Source organism: Lichenostomus cassidix, unplaced genomic scaffold, assembly GCF_008360975.1.
Source record: "Lichenostomus cassidix isolate B80296 unplaced genomic scaffold, HeHo_3.0 HiC_scaffold_842, whole genome shotgun sequence".
Lineage (NCBI taxonomy): Eukaryota > Metazoa > Chordata > Aves > Passeriformes > Meliphagidae > Lichenostomus > Lichenostomus cassidix.
In genome coordinates this window covers 1,087-22,706 of record NW_028147857.1, presented here as the reverse complement: position 1 = coordinate 22,706, position 21,620 = coordinate 1,087, and the positions used below count along the sequence as shown (strand labels likewise).

At 49.1% G+C, this 21,620-nt stretch overlaps 1 protein-coding gene and 1 long non-coding RNA gene across 2 annotated transcripts; both read left to right on the top strand.

The window, feature by feature from the left end:
• The first annotated feature begins 4,158 nt into the window (after positions 1–4,158).
• Positions 4,159–7,163, top strand: LOC146420614 (uncharacterized). Its single transcript, XM_085048085.1, has 4 exons — positions 4,159–4,658; positions 5,345–5,692; positions 6,628–6,930; positions 7,120–7,163. Exons 1-4 carry the CDS (start codon positions 4,205–4,207, stop codon positions 7,161–7,163), a joined length of 1,149 nt encoding a protein of 382 aa, XP_084904211.1. The 5' UTR covers positions 4,159–4,204.
• Positions 7,164–7,781: 618 nt separating this feature from the next.
• LOC146420613 (uncharacterized) lies at positions 7,782–10,716 on the top strand. The gene is made up of 3 exons (XR_014849094.1): positions 7,782–7,956; positions 9,447–9,567; positions 10,660–10,716. It is a non-coding gene; the product is annotated as an uncharacterized LOC146420613 (long non-coding RNA).
• The last annotated feature ends 10,904 nt before the right edge of the window (positions 10,717–21,620 follow it).

Sequence of the window (21,620 nt, the reverse complement as noted above, 5' to 3'; positions counted from 1 at the left end):
TTGGAATTTTTCTTGTGGAAATTTGGGTTTTTCTCCTGCAAATTTGTTTTTTTCTCCTGGAAATTCGTTTTTTTCTCCTGGAAATTTGGTTTCCTTTGAAATTTTCTTGTTTCTCCCGGGAATTTTTGACTGTTCCATTTAAACTAATGGAACTAAATTTTTGACAGTAATTTGAACTAATTTTAACTAATTTTTTGACAATACCATTTAAACTAATGCAACTCGAATTCATACAATAAAATACAGTTTAACACAATACAAGTTTAAATTCATACCATTTAAAACTAATACAAGTAAAGACAAATGAATGCAACCTGAATTATTTAAATTCATACCATTTAAAGCTAATGCAATTAAACAATATTTAATGCCACTTACATTTAAACTAATACAAGTTAAATGTATACAGTTAAATACAATTGAATCCCAAATCCTGGGAAATCATGGATTGGCCAAATAATGGGAAATACTGGCAAGTCATGGATTGAACAAATCATGGGAAATTACAGATTGGTCAAATCATGGGAAATCATGGGAAATCATGGATTGGCCAAATCATGGAAAATTGTGGATTGGTCATATCATGAGTAATCATGAGAAATCCTAGATTGGCCAAATCCTGGGAAATCATGGATTGGCCAAATCATGGGAAGTTACATATTGATCAAATCATGGGAAATCCTGGGAAATCATGGATTGAACAAATCATAGGAAATCATGAAATGGCCAAATATTGGAAAATCCTGAGAAATCATGAATTGGCTAAATCATGGATTGGCAAAATCGTGGGAAATCATGGATTGGCCAAATATTGGGAAATCATGGTTTGGTCAAATCATGCGAGATCATGGATTGAAGAAATCATGGGAAATCATGGATTACCCAAATCGTGGGAAATCATGGGAAAACATGGAATGGCCAAATCACGGGAAATCATAGATTGGTCAAATCATGGGAAATCATGGATTGGTCAAATCGTGGGAAATCGTAGATTGGCCAGATTGGGAGAAATCATGGATTGGCCAAATATTGGGAAATCCTGGAATGACCAAATAATGGAAATTCCTGGGAAATCATGGATTAGCCAGATCGGGAGAAATCATGGAGTGACTAAATCATGGGAAATCCTGGGAAATCATGGATTGGCCAAATCATGGGAAATGAAGAACTGACCAAATCCTGGATTGCAAATATGGGAAACTGGGAAATCTGGATTGGTCAAATCACGGGAAAACATGGAATGGCCAAATATTGGAAAATCCTGAGAAATCATGAATTGGCTAAATCATGCAGTGGCTAAATCATGGATTGGCTATCATGGGAAATCAAGAATTGACCAAATAAAGGGAAATCCTGGGAAATCAGGGATTGGTCAAATTGTGGGAAATCATGGAATGGCCAAATATTGGGAAATCATGAAAAATCATGATTGGAAAATCATGATGGCAAATCTGGGAAATCATGGGAAATCCTGGATTGGCCAAATCATGGGAAATAATGGATTGCCAGGCTTCTGGCAACAGATCAGGGTAGCAGCACCCCAAGACTCGGTCCCTTGGTGGACCAATATTTGGCCAATTAGTCTAATATGATTTAAAATACCATTTATTAGAGGCAGAAAATAACGAACATACAAACCTAGAACAGATTGACATACACACACAAAAAAAGGCATAATTGCAAAACTATAACAGCTAAAATGCAATTATGGGGTAAATGCTTGCAAAAACTATAAAAATAGCTAAAATGCAAGTTAAGAAAGGTACCTATAAGCTAGGCTGAATAATACAATTTAGGAAACCAATGATCTTACCAAAATCTCAAACCTTGACACCTTGAAAGAAAACCAGAAGGAAAAAAACCCCAAAGATCACTCACTGTTTTCCACAGGGACACAACAGTTCAGAGCCTGCAATATTTCTTTCTCTTGAGGAAGAAAATGCTTCTGAGAACTGGCATGGGTGAGTTTACAGAATTATATATATATATATATCTGCTCATTAACCAAGTATTAATACCATTATGATCTATGTATCTACTCACTGCTGAAACAGGTATTTACCTTTCCACATTCAGAATAATCCAGACAAGGCCACATCTGGCCTTGTATGGGGCTGAAGGATCCAAAACAACTCCCTTGGTTCCTCCTTGAGGAACCTTGAGGTTTTTCTCCTTGAGGTTTTTTACCCCTCCTCTCTCAAGGGGAGAAAACCAAGAGGAGAGTGAAGTCAGATGTCCCCACACTACAAGTTCTGTCAGGTTGGTCGTTCAGCACTATCACAGCCAGGCTGCTCTCACAGTGCACTCGGAAGCCTCGTGGCCAGCAAAGGTGGAGGCACTGCAGCATTTCCCAGGTACAGCCGTGGCTCTGCAGGGCTTTGCTGGGACAGCTTCCCCCAGCTGATGTGCAGGTCTGGATGAGGGGAAAGGATTTGGGTATCTGGTGATGTCTTCCTTCATCACTAGAGGCAACCTCATGTAGTAATGATGAGGTGCATTGCTTACCTTATCCATTTCTGATTTTTTTTCATTTTTGCATTATAGTAAATGACATTATTACCTCAGCTGGTTTCTGCATCTGTGTCTCCCACCCACCATCATATCAAATGCACTGCCAGTTGAGCACAAGACCTGAGAGTCTTCCCACCTTTTCTTTTGAAAGAGGAGAAAATCGCTGATCTGCACAAAAAGAAACAACCCTTCTCACACCTCCCTCCTGGGGTTCCCTGCAGCATGACCCAGGCAGGGGCTGCTGCTCCTGTCTGAAACCTCCCCTGCTGCCTCTCTGCCAGCCCATCTCTGGGAGAACACTCCCGATGGCCACCTCCTCAAACAAAATTGCCACTTTCCAACTTCCTCTTCTGCAGGCAGGTGAGAAAAGTATCCACTCCCAGCTCCTTGCTCCTAGAGGAAAACAAATGTTTTCAGCAGCAACAACCCTGAAATATCAACCTCCTTCCTTAACCTGGACACTGGGAGCTCACACAAAGAGCCCTTTTGTCCAAGGATATCCACAGAAGACCCTGAGGATGGAGCAGTTTGAAACACAACTCCTTCCGAGTTTAAACCTTCCTTGATCAAATGAATGCACACAAACCTACCCCAAATGGAAAGTGGGGCAGAAAGAGAAACTCCTCTCTCACAACAGCAAACTCTGGGCTTCCTTCTGTTCCAGCTGGAGAGGGAAGGCCATGGGATACTCCTGAGTTTGGGAAGGAATCCTGGGAAATGGCCTGATTTGGGAGGGCAGCAGAGGGAAGTTCACCAAAGAGAAGGAAAAGATTCTCTGGAAGCAAAACATTTTGGCAATATTTGGGAAGGAAAGAAAAAAATTTTTTCAGCATTTGAAAAAGTTCCCAGATGGAAATTTCTGCCCTCACAGAACAATCCCTCAGTCTCCTTGGTCTCTCAGGAAGCTCATGAATGAACCTGCAAGGCTTGGATATACATCCCTGGTGTCTATCTGCCAGAGCAAAACAGCTGCCCAACAAGACTTCAAGTGAGCACAGGACAAACCTTCCCCCTCCACCTCCCAACACCAACTCAGAGGAGTCTCTTTCCATTGCAAGATCTACTCTGTGAGCAGTCTGCATTGACTAGACTTGGCTGCAGGAGGGGTTTTCACTGTTACTCTCTCCAGATGGGGGAAAACAGGAAGACAAGAAATGATTCCTGAGGAAAGAAAAAGGCAAAGCCTCTTGTGGAGACACCAGCGTGAGCTGACTCCAACTGGAAGCCATTCATCCCTTGGCTAAAGCAACATCCATCCTAGGGGCAGCAGTTCAGCTTTGATGAGCATGCTGACAAAATTGCTGCCCCTTGCTGACAGGCAGGGATGAGGAGAAAGAACATGCCAGCTGGCTGGGAAAGAGGCAAAAAGAATGTCTTCAAGTGTCTCCTCTTCATCCTATCAGCAAGCAAGACAGAGCAATGTCCTTTCCTTCTGTCACCACAGGTGACCCGGGGATGAGATGCAGCGCGGGGAGAGAGGTCGCCACTGCCGCCAGCAGCCTCGCAAGGGGCTTTGCCCAACCCGCCGAGCCTGGCCAGCGCCCCGGGAGCGAAACGGCCGCGCTGTGCCCGCGCTGTGCCCGCGCTGTGCCTCTCTGGCTCGTGTCGCTCGTCGCTCGTCCCCGCCAAGTCCTGCCCGCGCCGCGGCCGTTGCGCTGAGGCGTTGTTGCCCCAGTCGGTGAGCGGCGCCGCCATGCAGCAGCCCCCTCTGCCCTCGGGGCTCAGCGCCCGCACCTTCCCCGCCAAGCTGTGGCACCTGGTGAACAGCCCCCGCGTCCGCTCCGTGCGCTGGGACAGCCTGGCCCGGGGGCTGCTCGTCGAGCGCTCGCTCTTCGAGCGGGAGCTGCTCAGCCCGGCCGGCGCCCGCGGGCTGGGCGGCGAGGGGGCGGCGGCGGCCCCGGGCACCTTCAAAGCCACGCACTTCAGCAGCTTCGTGCGACAGCTCCACCTGTACGGCTTCCACAAGGTGGCGAGCGAGGGCGGCAGCTGGCTCCACTTCAGGAATCCAATCTTTCGCCGCGACCGCCCCGACCTCCTGCTCCGCATCGAGCGCCGGAGCAAGGCCAGCCGAGGAGGTGCGCCAAGGAGGTGCAGCAAGGAGGTGCGCAGCCGCCAGCGCAGCCGCTTGCAGCAGCTCCGCGGGGCCGGTAAGCCGGGCTGGCAGCGAGGGTGGCGCGGGCTTTGGCCGTGGGCACTGCCCGTGCTGGGGCTGCTCAGCGCAGCTGCCCCGGCTGGCCCAGGGGCTGTCTGTGCTTGGGCAAGGCAGCCGTGCCGTGCCGTGCCGTGCCGTGCCGTGCCGTGCCGTGCCGTGCCGTGCCCCCCGGGCTGCCGGGGGCTGCGGGACAGTCCCGCCGGGGCTGCGCTCACAGCAGCCTGGCCCGCTCGGCCTGCAGCTGGCCCAGCCCCGCGCCGTGGCTGCCGCTGCTCCTTGCCCGGCCACGGGCACGCTTGGGGAGCTCTCCGTGAGTGCGTGTGAGTGCCGAGGGCTCGATGGTGGCCAGGCCCAGCTGCAGGGAGCCTCCTGTCCCTTTGGAGCAGAGGGGGAAAGACCTGGCAGTTGGGATTCTGGCAGTTGCCTCCGGCCGAGGAACTGCCAGGGGAAAGTTTTCCCAGGCAGTTAAACGAATAGGCAAGAGCTAAACAGACAAGGAATTGGTTGTTGCAAAGCCACAGAACATGTGGGGATTTTTTTCTTCCTCGCCCTACTTGGGAGGATCTGAGCTTTTCTCTTTGCTGATAGAAGTACAGTTGCTGCCAAGGGAAACGAAGCCCCGGAGCAATAGTGACCCAGTCTTCCCTTTGCTTCCTTTCTTCTTCCCTCATTGCTACTCAGCTCCCTCATGCCAGGACCTCAGAGCTGCCTCACCTGAGGATGCAGAGCTGCCTCCAGGCCCTTCCAGGCGACGACATGCAGGTGCTGAAGACTCTGAGGCTTCCCCAGCATCTGCCAAGAAAGTGTTTCGCACCTCTGGACATCAGGGGGAGTCATGGGAGGAATCACTCAGACGCAAATTCCAGCTGAAGCGTCTCACCATTCCACTGGTCCGCATGGACCTGAAACGCCACCCTGAGCTCATGGTTCGCCTGGTTCGCATTGACCATCCGAGCGTTTCCAGGGCCCTTCCAGAGAGCAGCAGCTGCAGATCATCAGAGCAGCACCTGCCAGCCTACAGCCCATCAGGTAGGGAAAGAACTTCTACCCTTTATTTTCTAACAGCTCCTGGCCAGAGACCATTTGAAGTATTTTTTGGCAGTGCTCTGTCATGGGTAGATCTCAAGTGAGAATCAGGTAGAAAAGTGTCAGGTTGACTAGGGAAAGGAACCTTGAATGCAAAAGAATTCTCGGTCTGCTTTTCCTGCCATTTCTTCCGATTTGGTTTGTCTCCTGGGCATTTTCCAGACAGCCTTTCTGCTGAGGTGCAAGTGTAAGGCAAAAAATCTTGGCTGAAAGGTGGTCAGTGTTAGGTGAGCTCCCCTCTGTCTTTGAATGAAGCCAAACTGGGACGGTGATAGAATATCACAGATTTTTAAGACTGTGTGTTGTGCCCTTCAGGCCATGCCATTTCAAGGAGCTCTGTGTGTTTGCAGAACAGTTGCACCTGCAGAATATGGCCTGAGCCACAAGGTTGCTTTTTAGCATAAAAATCACAGTTGACTTTCAGTGTTTGCCTGAAGATCTGGTCTTGTCCAGGGTGAATCCACTCTGTGGATGAGATGTGAATCTCTTGTGTTGGGATGAGAAACTCAAGCAGCCAACTCCAAAAGCTAATGGGCGTGTAGGAAAGGTTGTGATTATGAAGTTTTTGTGTCCCTTTGGAGCAGAGGGGAAATGACCTGGTTGTTGGGTTTCTTGACTGTCCCTGCCAAGGAACTGCCAGGGGACAGTTTTGCCAGATGGTTAAACGAATAGGTGAGACCTAAATAGACAAACAGGAATTGGTTGTTGCAAAGCCCCAGAACATGTGGAGATTTTTTTCTTCCTCACCGTACTTGGGAGGATCTGAGTTTTGCTCTTTGCTGAGAAAAGTACAGTTGTTGCCAAGGGAAATGTAGGCAAGGAGCAATAGTGACCCAATCTTCTGTTTCTCCCTTTCTTCTTCCCTCATTGCTACTCAGCTCCCTCATGCCAAGACCTCAGTGCTGCCTCACCTGAGGATTCAGAGCTGCCTCCAGGCCCTTCCAGCACAAGTGCAGCTGATCAAGACTCTGAGGCTTCCCCAGAGCCTCCCAAGAAAGTGTTTGCCACCTCTGGAGTTCTTGGGGATTCAATGGAGGAACCAGTAACACGCAAATTTCAAAGCCAGCATGAGCTCATCATTCCACCAATTCCCATAGACCATCTGAGCTCTTCCAGGGCCCTTCCAGAGAGCAGCAGCTGCACATTTTCAGAGCAGCACCTGCCAACCTACAGACCATCAGGTAGGGAAAGAACTTCTACCCTTGATTTTCCAACAGCTCCTGCCAAGATACCATTTGAAGTATTTTTCTGCAGTGCTCTGTCATGGGTAGATGTCAAGTGAGAATCAGACAGAAATTGTCAAGTTGACCAGGAAGGGGGACCTTGAGAACAAAAACAATCTCTGTCTGGTTTTCCTGTCCTTCCTCCAGATTTGGAGGATTTTCTGGGGGTTTTCCAAACAGTCTCTCTGTAGGGGAGAAAGACTGAGGCAAAAAATATTTGCCCACAACTGCTCAGTGTCTGTTGAGCTCTCCTGTTTTCTTGAGTGAAGCCAGACTTGGACACTGATAGGATATTGCAGTTTCAAGATTGTCTCTCCTGCAAAGAAGTTGATTACATTTCAGGGAGCTCTGTGTGTCCCCAGAACAGTTGCAGCTGCAGAATACAGCCTCAGCCACAAGGTTGCTTTTCTGCAATACAATCCCAGTTTAATTTTAGCCTGCATGTCTGCAGATCTGGGCTCTTCCAAGGGAGATCCACTTTCTTTGTTCAGCAAAACTCAAAAGCAGCCAATTCCACAAGCTGATGGGGAGATGGAAAAGGCTGTGTTTACAAAGCCTTAGTGTGTGTGTGTGTAGATCAGTTTTACAGTCCATACTTTACCAGACATACCCATCAATGAGAATAAATACTTTTTACGAGGAAGAAATCAGTCTTCCAATCCCCTGGGAAGTTGGAATACATTTCTGGCATTGAGTTTGCTGTGTGCTTCCTGTGGTGTTTGATCCAAGGCAGCAGTAGAGCTCTGTGTGCCAAGCTCTGTTCTGGAGCCTGACCCAAGTGTTTGGATTCTTGCAGCCACAGTGGGCAGTTCAGCCTCCGATGCTCCGACTGGCAGTGCTGGTTGTGCAGCATGGACAGCCTCCAGCTGGCCATGGAATGAGCCTGGGGAAGAGGAATTGCCACCACTGACTCTGGACCTGGTGCTTGAGACGCTGGAGGAGATGATTTCCCGCTCCCCACCTGAAAGGTCTCCCTTTGCTCAGGTAACTGCATTGGAAAGGGATGAAAAGGGCTGGACTGAGAGCTTTTGAAAGTTGTTGCATGGCTGAGAAGGAAAGGCTTCTTGAATTGAGCTGTGAATGGACAGGGAAGGATTTGCTTGGTAAAGCAAGATTTGCAAAGGAAGAGGGAAGGAAAAGGGGGCTCATCCTTAGTGAGGACGAGAGGTGTTGGCCAAGTTTGGGTGCTCCTTTCTCCTTTTCCTGGGAAGAATCCCTAGTGCAGGGGCATCATTCCTGGTGATGCTTTGTAGGTTCTAACAAGCTTAGCTTGATGTGAAATAGGAGAAGAGTGTTTGGAGAATTGCCCCTGAAGGCAAAGTGTCCCGCCCAGGGAGGGGCATGTGAGAGGAGCCTCTGTTAGAGCACCAGCTGTGGGCTCTGCCTCCTTTTGGTTGGAAGGCCAAGGCAGAGCAAGGGCTGGGCTGCAGCTGCTGCTGCTGTGTGAGCCCTGCTGTGTGTGTAGGCACTGCCAGAGCCGTGTGAGGGGATGTGCTGCAGCTGCAGCTTTCTGGTCCTCTCTGTAGCCTCCAGTCGAGTTTCTATCTGGGAAATCCTCAGCTGGGCAAACTGGCCAGTCTTGCTCTCCATGTTCCAGAGCTTTGTCATGTTCCTCTTGGACATCTCTGTGGGAAGATATGTGTGTTCCCATCCAGTCCTGGCAAAGCTGCAGCCTGGATGAGGCTGTTGTGCTCAGGGCTGTGGAGGGAGGAGCACATCCCTGTGCCAGGAGCTGGCAGGACTCCTTCCTTAGTGCCCACGTCATGTGTTCAGTGTCACCCCACGTTCAACCTTGTCAGCTTTGGCAGCTTCTGGACTGGGTTTGAGAAGTCAATCTTCTCCACTGCCTTTGGGTGCCAGACCTCCTTGTTAGGAGCAAGAGATGAAAGTGAGTGAGCCCTGGAGCCTTTAGGGAGCAGATGTGTTGGTTCTGAGGCCCTGTGAGTTGTGAATTGGAGGGAAGGACAATGTTGGTGCTGCACATGAAATGGTTAAGGACTCCTTGAAGCCCAGGGGCTTCTTCTGTGTTGAAGTGCAGTTCAATCAGGGACCATTAGTCCTTGTGTTTGACAGATTCCCTCTTTGACTTAGGAATCCACTTTCTCTTAACTCTTGCCTCTTTCCAGTCTTGCCTGAAGTGTTCAGTGTCTGTATTGGCACAGGTATTTTTGTATATTATTACACAGCTTTGCCAGAGGATTCCTCCATTTCATATAACATGCAGACCCATTGCCTTCTCTAGATTTACTGTTGAGGAGAGGCAGATTCAAGACAGGAAATGGGATTTTTTTGAATTGTCCATATTGTATAGCCAAGTGTGATGACCTTTTGTCTTCTGTAAACTCACCCAAGCCAGTTCTCAGAAGCATTTTCTTCCTCAAGAGAAAGAAATATTGCAGGCCCTGAACTACTCTGTCCCTGCAGAAAACAGTGAGTGATCTTTGGGTTTTCTTTCTTTCTGGTTTTCTTTTAAGGGGAACACTGGTGTCGCCCCTGAGTCTTCAGGAGGGGAGCCTGAGAACATGGCTGCAGCAGAGAGAGCTTTGCCTGGCACCGTGAGCCATGGGAACAGTTCCCTGGAGCCCGAGGAGCTTGGTAAGGAGAGAGCCCACATTGGTTGAGAGAGGTCTGAGATGGCTGCTGTGAGCCTGCCTGTGGCAGGAAGGGAGATCAGAGGAGTTGAGTTCTTGTCTGCAGGCTTGGTGCTTCCTGGTGCCTTGAGTTCCAACAGGGCACTGGCACAGCCTCCCCGGTGGAGCCCTGCCCTCCACGCTTCTCTGGCCGCACTGACCCTGAGTCCTGTGGTGTGGCAAGAGAGCAGTGAATAAAGCTGACCTTCTGGCACTTGTGTCACCAAGCTGAGTGTCCCAGTTTCCAGCTGAAGTCTGTGGATAGGTTTGCTGCAGGGTGGCAGTGCTCTGGAGGCAATGCTGAGTGACTCTTGAAGTAACTGTGTAAAACGCCACAAAAAGCCAGAGTAGAAGGCTGAGCTTTGTGTCTGAAAGCATTAAATCAGTGTAGTACAGGTCTGGTGACAGCTGTAGTGAGACACATTAAAAATACAAATGGTAGAACCTCTGAGGCCAAACAAATCACAGAACAAAAATGCAGTAGCTAAAGTCAAAATTTAATTTCCTCAGATTAGCGAGAACTAATAGGAGAGAGAGCACTTTGGATCTGCATTCTCGAGCAAAGCTGGTGCAGCCTGCAGGCCTCGTAGGGAGCTCTTTCCCTGCCAGCTCTTCATCCCAGAGCTGCTGGTCGAGTTGGAGGAGCTGTTGCTCACTGCAGAGGGCACTTTTTAGATGCCAGGGACCAGTGCTGGTTTGTAACTCAGCTCACATCACCCTTCAGCTTCAGCCATTTCAGTGAGGACTGAGGTGTCTCTGTGAGCACAGAGAAAGACCAAGGCTGGGTTCTTTGTGTGAGCTGGGACTGTGTGTGTTTCAAGCTCTCCTGGGTGCCATTTTCACTGCGGGTGCTACAACTTTATTGGGATACTCCAAAACTTGCGAAGTTCTGAAAACTTGGAAGGATCCCTCTTGTGTAAAGAGGAGGCCTCAAATTCCCACATGAGAGTCTGCCTTTCGGGCAATCTTTTACAATCTTTGACAGAACTACAATTCCTTCCAAAGGGAAACATTCATGAAGGCCAGATATTGACTCAGTGTTCTCTTTGTTTCCCAGACATCCATCTGATCTACCTCGCCAGGAGGGCTGCCCTGCGTGGGACACGGAGACCAAGGGAGAGCCAGTGAAGATCAGACAGGTGGGATCCCTCTGTATATATTATGTTTCTAGATTTTTACAGTTACATTTTTATACCTATGTAGATTTATTTCTGGAATTATAAAGTTGTGTTTATATGTGCTTATAGTTAAAAATCTGTATAGTTTGATTTAGATCCATTTACATAAATATAGTTATAGCTGTGATTGAATTTATATATCTGTAGTTAGATTTATAGATTTTCATAGATACATTTATATGTAATTAGAGTAAGTTTTATATGCATATAGTTAAATTAAGGAATGTATATAGTTGGAGTTTTATTAATATTTAGGTACATGAATTAATATTTGTGTAGGCATAGGCTTACTTTTAACCTCTTTCCCTGCTCTGCTTTCTTTTTCATCTTTTGCTTTCCCCCCGTGTCCCCTCTGTCCCCTCTTCCCGTGCTGGGTCTGAGCTGGCGGCAGGCCCGGGCGGAGCAGCAGTTCCAGGTGTCCCCAGGTGTCCCTAGAGCAGTGAGAGCAGCTGGTGTCCCCTGAGGAGCTGCTGAAGGACGGTGAGACTGAGGGGCTGAGGGGGCTGAGGAGAGGTGACACTGAAGGGACAGTGAGCTTGAGGTGGTGGTGGGGCTGAGGGGACTGTGGGGCTGAGGGGTGTGGGGGAGGAAAGGGGAATGGTGGAGCTGTGGGTTCAGGGTGAGCTGCAGGGGATGGTGGGGGCTGAGGGGACAGGGAAGTGGCACAGACTGAGGCGGGTGGCAGGTCTAAGGCGACTTGATGTGTCAGAATGGACTGTGGGGGTCTGAAGGAACTGGGGGGGCTGTGGGTTTGCTGAGGGGATGGCAGGGCTGAGGAGATGGAGGGAGCCAGCAGGGAGCACAGAGGGGTCCAGGACTGTGGCTCTGCCAGGCCTTGGAACCAATTCCTGTGTGTACAATTTTGCCACAGCTTCCCTAAATGCCTCAAGAACATCGGAGAGTGACGAGAGCCATCAGGGAGAAGCTGAAGGGCACCAGCAAGAGCAGTGAACAGGGAGCTGCTGCTGATGCCCCCTGAGAGCTTGGGTGAGGCCACAGGGCCAGTGAGGCAGGCTGGGGCTGAGGCTCAGCCTGCTTTTTCTTTCTCACCCTGCTGGGGAGGCTCTGAGATTTTCTCTTCCCTCACACAAGTGCAGCTGCTGCCCAGGGAAATGTCCCGATATTGACTCAGTGTTCCCTTTGCTTCCCAGATGTTCATCTGCTATCCCTGTCTAGGAGGGGTGCGCTGCACGGGAGGAAGAGACAGAGGGAGAACGTGTGGAGATTGGGCATCTGAAATGCCTTAAGGATATATTTGTAGATTTATATAATTATATATAGATATTTAGATAGGTAGATTGATGTTTATATAGGTATATTTCTATTTATTTATGTCTGATTTTAATATTATGTCTGTACTATATTTTAATAATGTAATATAATATAACATAATATAATATAATACAATATAATATAATACAATATAATATAATTTATATCTATGATGTAATAAATTAGTTTTGTTAAACTAAAATTGATATTTGAATATTATTTGATTGTGTGGTTTTCGAAATCTGTTATAAATTTAAATGTTTAACTTATTTTGATATTTGTGTATTTATGCATCAATTGTAACAATCTTCAATAAATTAGATTTTTTATCTGAAATAAGCACTAAGTTGTGTTTTTCAAAGCAATGAGCAGATGTAAACACGATGATGCTGGAGGGTTTTGGCAGTGAGTGAAGGGGACTGAGGGAAATTCTCCAGCCATGCCCAGCAGCTCCCCAGTCTCAGTCAGGCTGGGCAGTGAAACCGCAGATTTGGGATGGCAGCAGAGCCACACGCTGGGGAATAACTCGCTGCAAAGGCCTGCTGAGCAAACGGGACTCCACTGAGCTGAGAGCTGCAAGCAGGAGCCACCCGGGGAGGAGAAATCATTCACAATGAAACAGAGAGAGAAAATGGGGCAAAACAAATGCGAGGATACTCTGGGAGTCTGATTAAAATGCTCTAAATCAGTCCTGTCTAGGTACATCTTCAGCAAAAATAGTTTGTTAAAAATGAAACACCTTCCATGAAAGATGAATGACACTTTTCCCCTTCACTCACCCTCCTTTGGAAGTGAAACTTGTCCTTCTTCCTGAGAAGTTTTGCCCTTCAGCACCTCCCTCACAGTAAATAAAAAGCTTAAATACTACCACTTGTCACCATAAATGAAAACAGCCTTGCCCTGGTGACAGCGTTTGCAAAGTCTTCCCTCCTCCTGTCCCCACATCTCACAAACAGAACCATCCCCTTCGTGCCCAAACTGAGCTGAGGTGAGTGAGAGCTTCAGGAACTCAGGTAGGAAGGTTTTGCAAATTTGAAATTAATGAATTTAAAGGGTTTGATGGTGATTTATTTGATTTAGACATTTTATTATAAGTGTCCTGAAGTAGGAATTGGCACTAAATTTTCAGCCTATACTATAATTATAGAAAGCCCTCCCAAATGAAGTCAAGTAATATCTATTCTTTTCATGTTTGCACAGATACTTGAGTTGCCTACCACTTATTCCCATATAACAGAGATTATTCCAAATCTTTTTTAGCATTTATCTACAATGTGCAGCAATCTTTTAATTTGAACCTTATCTGCTCTTTGAGACCAAAATATATAAACCTTCTGATCAACAAAAAACCCAACAAATCAACAAACACATTATAGACAACATGATACTGATACAGAGGGTGTGGGCCTGTTGCTCTGGGCAGAGGGACCTACCACCATCCCCACTCCTGTTCTGGCTCCTCCTGGGACTGGTCCAACCCTGCAGACACAGCCACAATTTGGGGGTGCCTGTGACCCCTGGGGTGGGCAGCCTATGTTGTGGCAGCTTCTTCCTCCTCCATTGAGACTGCAGGGCTGCTGGCTGGAGTCCCCATCCAAGGCAAGGAGCTGCTGGAGCTGCTGGAGCTGCTGGAGCTGCTGGAGCTGCTGGAGCTGCTGCTGGCTGCTGGGCTGTCATCCTCACCCACAGCAGCATGGGAGCACAGAAGCCTCTGGGCCTCCTCTCTGCACTGCCTCACAATGATGTCAGTGGTGCCCTGGACCAGTGGCACTGTGTGTTCCTCCAGGATGTCCTGCAGGCTCTGGGTCATGATCTCCTGGTCTGGCCCATACATACAGAGAGTGTGCAGGATGCAGCTCTGTGAGATCTCTGCAAGCCACCACTGCTCCCCGTAGATGGTCTCCATCCTGGCTGCACAGCCAAGTCTGCACAGGGTCCAGGAGATCCTTTGTTGACAGAAAAGTTGTGCTCAGACCTGAGGCAGGACACTGCCGACAGCTTGGGCTGGTGTCTCCTGAGGAGAAGAGGGATGGGGTGGCACCGGGGGATGGGGGCTGTTCCCTGCTGGAGCAGGAAAAGTCAGTTTTGTGCTGGAACAGAGTAGTTCTGTCACTGGAAATCAGGGTGATGTGTGGAGGGTTTTACACCAGGTTTGCACCTAAGTTGATGCTAAAAAAATACATAAAGTCCCAATGTACACCTAAGGTTTGCACAGCATACTTTAGGCTGGCAGCTGAGGGAGCATAAATTAAATGGCCTTTCCAACCCAAAACCGTGATGAGAAATGTTGCTATTTCTGCTCTCATTCGTTATTATAGCATAACAACCTATTTGATGAGATTTGGGAATTGCAGCTCTGAATTGTGGCCAGATTAAATCAAGTAAGTCGTTGTTGTGCATTTATAATTGTGGAGGTCATGATCAGTGCAGCTGCTTCTCATAAACCAAAAAAACTCTTTCAAGATACTTCGTAAGGAAAATATTTTTTCTTTTTCACTCTTCACTTCAAAGCCTCTCCCAGGATGTACATCAAACAGGTCATTTAGTTTATCTTTTCACAATAACAGAGAACTTCCCCTTTAATCCGCCTGAATTACACAATTCTCATCTGTATTAAGGAATTTCATTTTGTCTCTGCTGTAAAGAAGAGATTTCTATGCAGCAGGGCTGATAAAGAACAAACCCAAATTAGAAAGAGTGGTATTTGTTCGAGCTCCCATTACTCATCACACACTTTAAACAACCCATACCATCAAGCCCAAAGCTAATATGGCTCCTTGTTAAATATTTCTGATGGGTTACACATCCTTGTGTGAAGAAGGAATTAGGATTTAAAGCTGCTATTTATGCTTGTATAAGCATTGTGTATGAACATTGCATATTCAAACTGCAAAACAAATGTCACCTGTATGGTGTATGTGATAAATTACAGAAGGTATAGTTCACGAAATCGTTTAGAAAATCAATAAGTTTTAATTCTTTACTTTTGCTAAGCTCTGCTTTTCAGTTTTGCTTTAACAGAAAGAGTTCCTGTTTTAGAGCCAAACCTTTCTGCTGCAGGTTTGCAACAATTGTAACTCTTTTCGCAAGGCCGCTCAGCAAGCCTTGTGTGATTCCCACGGGACACAGTCTAACTGCTGGCAAGAAAGAAACCCCCCCGAGAGCCGCGTACCCCAAACCACAACCAACCAACGCAGAGAACGACGATTCTGCGGCCAATCGAGACACCCAAAAGAACGCCAGTCAAGACCCACGAGGGGACTCAAGGGAGGGGGTAAAAAGGGCTATAAAAATTGATGGCTTGTAATCTTTAGGCGCGGTGCTGCAGGCGTAGCAGGGAGGCTCGCCGCGCCCGCCCAGCGCTGTAAATTGGCTGCAATCTGCTTGCTCAATTAATAAATTCTTTAATTGGCTCTACGTCTCTGATTGGTTTTTGAGACCCAATTTATAACATCCCCTATTGTCCTTTATTAAACTTTTAAATTTCAACAGGAGAGTGAAACTCGTTTTTCACATAATGGATGCCTTTCTCTGGAATGGACAACAGACCTTCATGTGTGCAAGACAAAAATGCAGATCAGAGGAAACAAATTTAAAAGTTTTATAAACCAAGAACAATCACTGACAAAACTGCATAAGATTTTTTAACACAATAGTTTTTCTTTTATTTAATCTTTGGTCAGTATGTATGTTGCTTCTAACTACCTCTTTATGTTTTTTAAACCACAGATATTTATCATCATTTCTTTTTAGTATTTGTGATGCCTTTTGAATGCCATATACAACAGATTGATGCAATCAAAAGTTGTTTTCTATCTCAAATGGACAGAAAAACTTGTTTCTTCATCCCAAAGAGACTAAACCCCTTGTGTCTGGCATCACAGCTCACATAACTTTGGTCCCAGTATCTCCACAGGGGATGTTGGCCCTGGGTCAGCCAAGTGGTGATGGTGACACCCTTAGGACGGCCATTCGGGCAGGTGTCCGAAGGCATTGGGAACTGCACAGACCTTCTATAGCAGCAATGCCTGTCTTGATTCTCTCTGTCTTTATCCCCTCTTTTTTCTGTCTGTCTTTACTCTCTCAGCCTTTATCCTCTCTGTCTTTTCTCTCTCTCTCTCTCTCTAGTCTCTCTCTATTCCCTCATTCTTTAGTCCCTCTGTCTTTATTCTGTCTATATCCTGCCTTCATTCTGTTTTCATTCTCTCTGTCTTTATGCTCTCTTTATCCCCTCTGTGTTTTTCTCTTTACTCTCTGTGTCTTTATTCTCCCTCTCTTTATTCTCTCTCTCTATTCCTTCTGTCTTCACTCGTTCTGTCTTTATTCTCTCTGTCTTTACTCTATCTTTACTCTCGCTGTCTGTTTTCTCTCTCCATTCCCTCTCTCTCTATTCTCTCTCTCCCCTCACAGCCGAGCAGGGCTGGCGGGAGCCGCGCTCCCCTCAGCGCCCCTGAGCAATGGCGGCAGCAATGGCGGCGCCGCTCCCTCAGCGCCGCCCCGGCCCCGGCGGGCGGGGAGCCCTCGGCAGCGCCCTGGGGGCAGCAGGACCGAGCCCCGGCCCCGGGCTGTGTCCCCGTGGCGCCGCAGAGCCCAGGGCACACACGGGCAGGGCACTCGGCGCCATCGCCCCCAGCCCCGCAGCCCCTTTGGAACCCGGCCCGGGGCTCGCCCTGCCTCCTCCAAGGCCCTGCTGGGCTCCAGCTGTTGCTCAGGGCTCTGTGGGGATCTTGTGCTCGGCCCGAGCGGGCTTTGTTTGCAGCCCGGGCTGCTGAGGGTCAGCCGTGAAATGTCCCTGCAGGGCACTTTTAATGGGATCAGCCCGGTGCTTCCTTTGTGCTGTGCCTTGCGCTGCTGTTTTATTCTGCTTTTAGAGCCTGCCTGGGAAGATCAGCCCCCAGGAGAGCAGAGCCTGCTGAGAGATCCAACATTCTCACCCTAAGCAAGGGATGGAACAGCACACACTGCTGAAAAGACTCCAGCTGTTCTCAAGGCATACGGAAAGCTGAAACTGTCAATTTTGCTATTTGGTGCTGCATCCCTGTATAAAAGAATGCCCTGAAATGTCAGCTTTCCAGAAAATGTCCTGCATTGGTGTTTCCCTTGCTGGTGACAGTCTTTTCAACCCAGCCTTCTGGGGCCTGACCTCTCTGCTGCTGTAGTTCCATGGACAGAGGTTGTTGTCTTTTCCCCCTTGCCATGGGCAGGCTGTGTTCAGCCATCTCCAGGACAGCAGGGCCACATCCCATGTCACTGTGACCTGGCAAGACAAAAACCATCACTCCAAAAGTGCCTCCCTTTCTCCTTCTTCCCAGGCATTTGGCCCTGGTAGTGGGTTTTGCTGCTGGTTGCTGCAGGAGGGAGACCACTGTGACACTTTGGGGCACATGGAGCCCTTGTGACACTGTGGAGCCTCATGGAACCTGGGAGTCACTGTGACACTGCAGGGCCTTGTGGAACCAAGGAGACCATGGTGACACTGTGGCACCCTGTGGAACCAAATATCCATTGTGACAGTATGGGACCTCATGGAACCAACTGTCCTTTGTGACAGCACAGATCCAAGGAGTCCATGGTCTTGCTCATTGTTTATGCAAAGCTTTTGTATTCCTCATGGAATCCAGGAGAGCCTTGTTACACAGCAGAGCTTCATGGAACCAAGGGTCCGTGGTGACACTTTGGAACTAAGGAGACCATTGCTGAGAGTACAGAACCTCATGGAACCAAAAGTCCATGTGACAGAGCAAGGCCTCGTGGAGCTCCTGGCAAGTGGCAGCGCTGCAGAGAGACAGCTCTGCCCAGGAGCAGATCCTGTGCACAGCCCAGCAGGGCTGGGGCACTGCCAGGCCATCTCAGGGACACCAGCAGGGCACACCCAGAGCTCACAGGTGCTCAGCATTGGCAGGGGATGTGCCATGGCCCAGAGGGGGCTGTGTCATAGCCATGGGCACCTCTGGGGCTGTGTCAGAGAGCCACAGAGCAGCTGTGATGTCAGAAAGGGGCTGTGTGACATCTCAGAGTAGGTTGTGTGAGGTCACAGGTTGGACTATGACATCACAGAATTGGTTGTGTGAGGTCATGGAGCAGCTATGGCATCACAGAGGGGACTGTGTGACACCACAGGGCAGGCTGTGATATCGCAGGGTTGCTGTATGACATCAGAGCAGGCTGTGCAGTTACAGAGTGAGCTATGTAACATCATTGAGTGGCTGTATGGCATCACAGAGTTGGCTGTGTGACATTACTGACTGGCTTGTGACACCACAGAGCAGGCTGTGACATCCTAGAGCAGGGTGTGATCAGTGACATAATAGAGAGGGCTGTGGAATCACTGGTTGGTTGTGTGACATCATACAGCAGGCTGTGAGGTCAGAGAGTAGACTGTGTGACATGACAGGGTGGCAATGTGACATCATCCAATGTGCTTTGACATCACAGGACAGCTTCATGAGACCATAGTGAAGGCTGTGTGAAATCACAGAGTTGCCTGTGACATCACAGAGTGGGCTATGACAACACACGGTGGCTGTGTGACATCACAGGGTAACTGTATGACATCACTGGAGAGGTCACTCTGCCCCAGCCCCCCTCACAGTTCCCCCAGACAAGTCCAACGCTGCTCATGCACAGCAGGGTCCCCTGTCCCCCCAGGTCCCCCCTGCCCCCCAGTGCCACAGCCTCCCCCAGAGGATGTTCCACGAGATTGACCCCCATAGCCTGACATGGGGACAGGGGGGACAGGGCCCTGGGGGATGGGACAGGGGCACAGGGACCCCCAGTAGTGTCCCTGTGTCCCCCAGGGCAAGAGCCTGGCCCAGGGCTCCTTCACCCTCTTACGAACGAGGGCTTGAGAACACCTAAAAAATCCCCAGCAAAGGATGAGCAAAACCAGATTTAATATTCAGTGACAGCACAACAAAGTTCCTTGGCAAGAGTCACTCTGCTCCTGACTGCACAGTTCAGGCACACCATGAGAAGAAAGCAACAACAAAACCAGGCAATCAAACCAGAAATGAACCGAGAACTGTCCCTGTGTGTGTCTGTGTCTGTAGGTGTGACAAAAGGATAGTGAGAGCAAGGATAAAAGGAATACAGCCTAAGAGCTTAACAGCCCTCAAACTTAACAGAACTTAACTTCTACATTAACCTTAACATATACCTTAAACTTAACAACTTAGCAAAAGAACAACCCCTAGCAGCATTTCACTTAGCTCATACCTTATGACTGAACCTCACTTACAGGCCTAACTCACTCAGATATCCAAGGCACTTCAACACCTCCCAGAGCAGCATTTCTCCCCCATTTCCAGAGCACAGGCACATGTGTGTGCACACAGACAGACACAGGCAGTGCCAGGGAGCTGTCAGAAATTGCCCTGGAGGGCAGGGAAATGCTCACTGAGGATGCTTTTGCATCTCCCCAGCAGGCGAAGGGTTGAGCCTGGAGGAGTGGGGGGATCGGCCCAGGGTCCCTCGTTGTTCGGGGATGCCCCGAGTGCAGCAAACGGGAGAGTTCCCGGCTCGGAGAGGCCCCACTCAGAGGGAGCTCACTGCTCCAGGAGAGCTCCAAGGGGCTCCTTTTGGAGCCCTGTTGATAGGGCCCCAAGAGATGGGCTTTAGTCACAGCAATGTTTCATCCTGGCTGCACTTCGCATCAACAGCTTTCTCTGACACTGTGAGAACAGGGATGTTGTGCCACTGAGGGAAGGAAAACAGTTCCCAAGGCTGCTCCTAAAGAAAGCAGGAGCTGGTTGGACAGCAGCAGTGCCTGGGGGCAGACAGTGTTTGTGATCAGCTGCAGAGGAGCTGAGCCCAGGGGCTGTTGGCCAAGGCTGAGGCCTAACGAGCATTTCTCAGATCCAGGGCTGCCCTGGAAAGGTGGTGGTGGGGATAATTCCCACCCTCAGGGTGCTCCCAGTTCCTCCCACTATTTCCATGTCTGTGCTCCAAGTGCTGCTCACAGCCCTGATCCGTGGGGATGGGAATGTCCCGCTCCCTTCCCGGGGTAGTGTCACACCTGAGCCAGGTGTGCAGGGCAGGACCTTGCCCTGACCCCAAGCACTGTCCCACCTGCAGGATCTGCTTCCCATCGGCCTCTTCCTTCTGCAGCCCCAAGCCCAGGTTGGTGCTAAACAAAGGGCACTGGCTCAGGGTCATCCCCCGGTGGGGGCTGTGCACCCCCTCGCCCTGTGGGGAGGGAGAAGGGGGTTACACTGGCATGGGGGGTCACAAACCACTTCCTGCAATATCAGTGGGCCCAAGAGCCACCATGACCCCATTCCCATCTTCCCCTACACACACCCAAATTCTCTCCAAGTCACACAGCCCTGCCAGGACCCCAAACCTCTCTCACAGAGCCTGCCAAACTCCCTCTCTGCACCAGAAATGCCCCCAAAAGCCACAAAAGCCCCTCCGAATCCCCCTAGGATTCCCTAAACCCCCTCCCACCCCCCATGGCACTGACCAGGAGAGGCTGGTGGACAGGAACATCCACAGCTGGGAGCAGCTCAGGCACTTCAGCAGTGATTTGGGCACTTTGGGGGGCACACCCCACATGGGGAGACCCAGGCCAGGGACTGGGACAAAAAAACAGAATTCCTGAACAGATGGGCTCAGGTGGACACATTCTGCCAGCACAACTATGAGACTGTTGTCCTGTCCCACAGCCTGGGCAGCCCCAGAACATCCAAATCCTCATGAATATAGCCCTCAACCCCAAATTCACCCCCAAATGCACAGTAAAAGAGTGCAGCTTTAAATCTCTTTGTTTAATTTCTTTATTTTACCTCAGCTTTGGTTGTTCTGACAAGGTGAAGAAGGAAATTATTTAGGTTGGAAAAGACCTCCAAGATCATCCATCATTTCCTGATGCCACCAGAAGAAACAATTACACAGGAGGTAACCATTTTTAGGGTGTAACATTAATAAATCAGCTCTTCCCAATGCATTTTGGATGTCAATCTGAGTCCCCATGGATGTTCCTGCCCCTGTGTTTGTCCAGGTGGCCGCAGGGAATCAGGAGGACATGGAAGCCACCAGCCAGGTGCCTTCCCAACCTGAGTATGTAAGTTTTGCTTAGCCCAGAACATCAGCAAGCCATCTTTGGCATCTAGGGGAAACTTAAACCCTTCAAAAGCTGTTGTGGTAGGCCTGAAGAAGTGGCTGAAGGGTTGGGAGAAAACTCACCCCTGTGTTCATGAGTTGGTTTTGCTTAGCCCAGTTTTTGCTATTGGGTGGGGAGGGGCACAAAAATGGCTCCTGTGTGTCCTGCGTGAATGTTCTAGAAGTTTTCACCATGTCCAGCAGAGCCGATCTCTGATGGCTCTGAAGATGATGGACATGCTGCTGGCCAAGTCTGGGCCAATTAGAGATGTTGGTTACACCTCTGGGATATCATATTTAAGATGAAATCAAAACAATGTGAGCAAGCACTTCTTTTTAGACAGAGGATGAGGAGGAGGTGAGAATATGTGAGGGAAAACAACATGGAGACACCAAGGTCAGTGGAGAAGGTGGGGGAGGAGGTGCTCCAGGCACCGGAGCTGAAAATCCTCTGCTGGCTGTGGTGAGG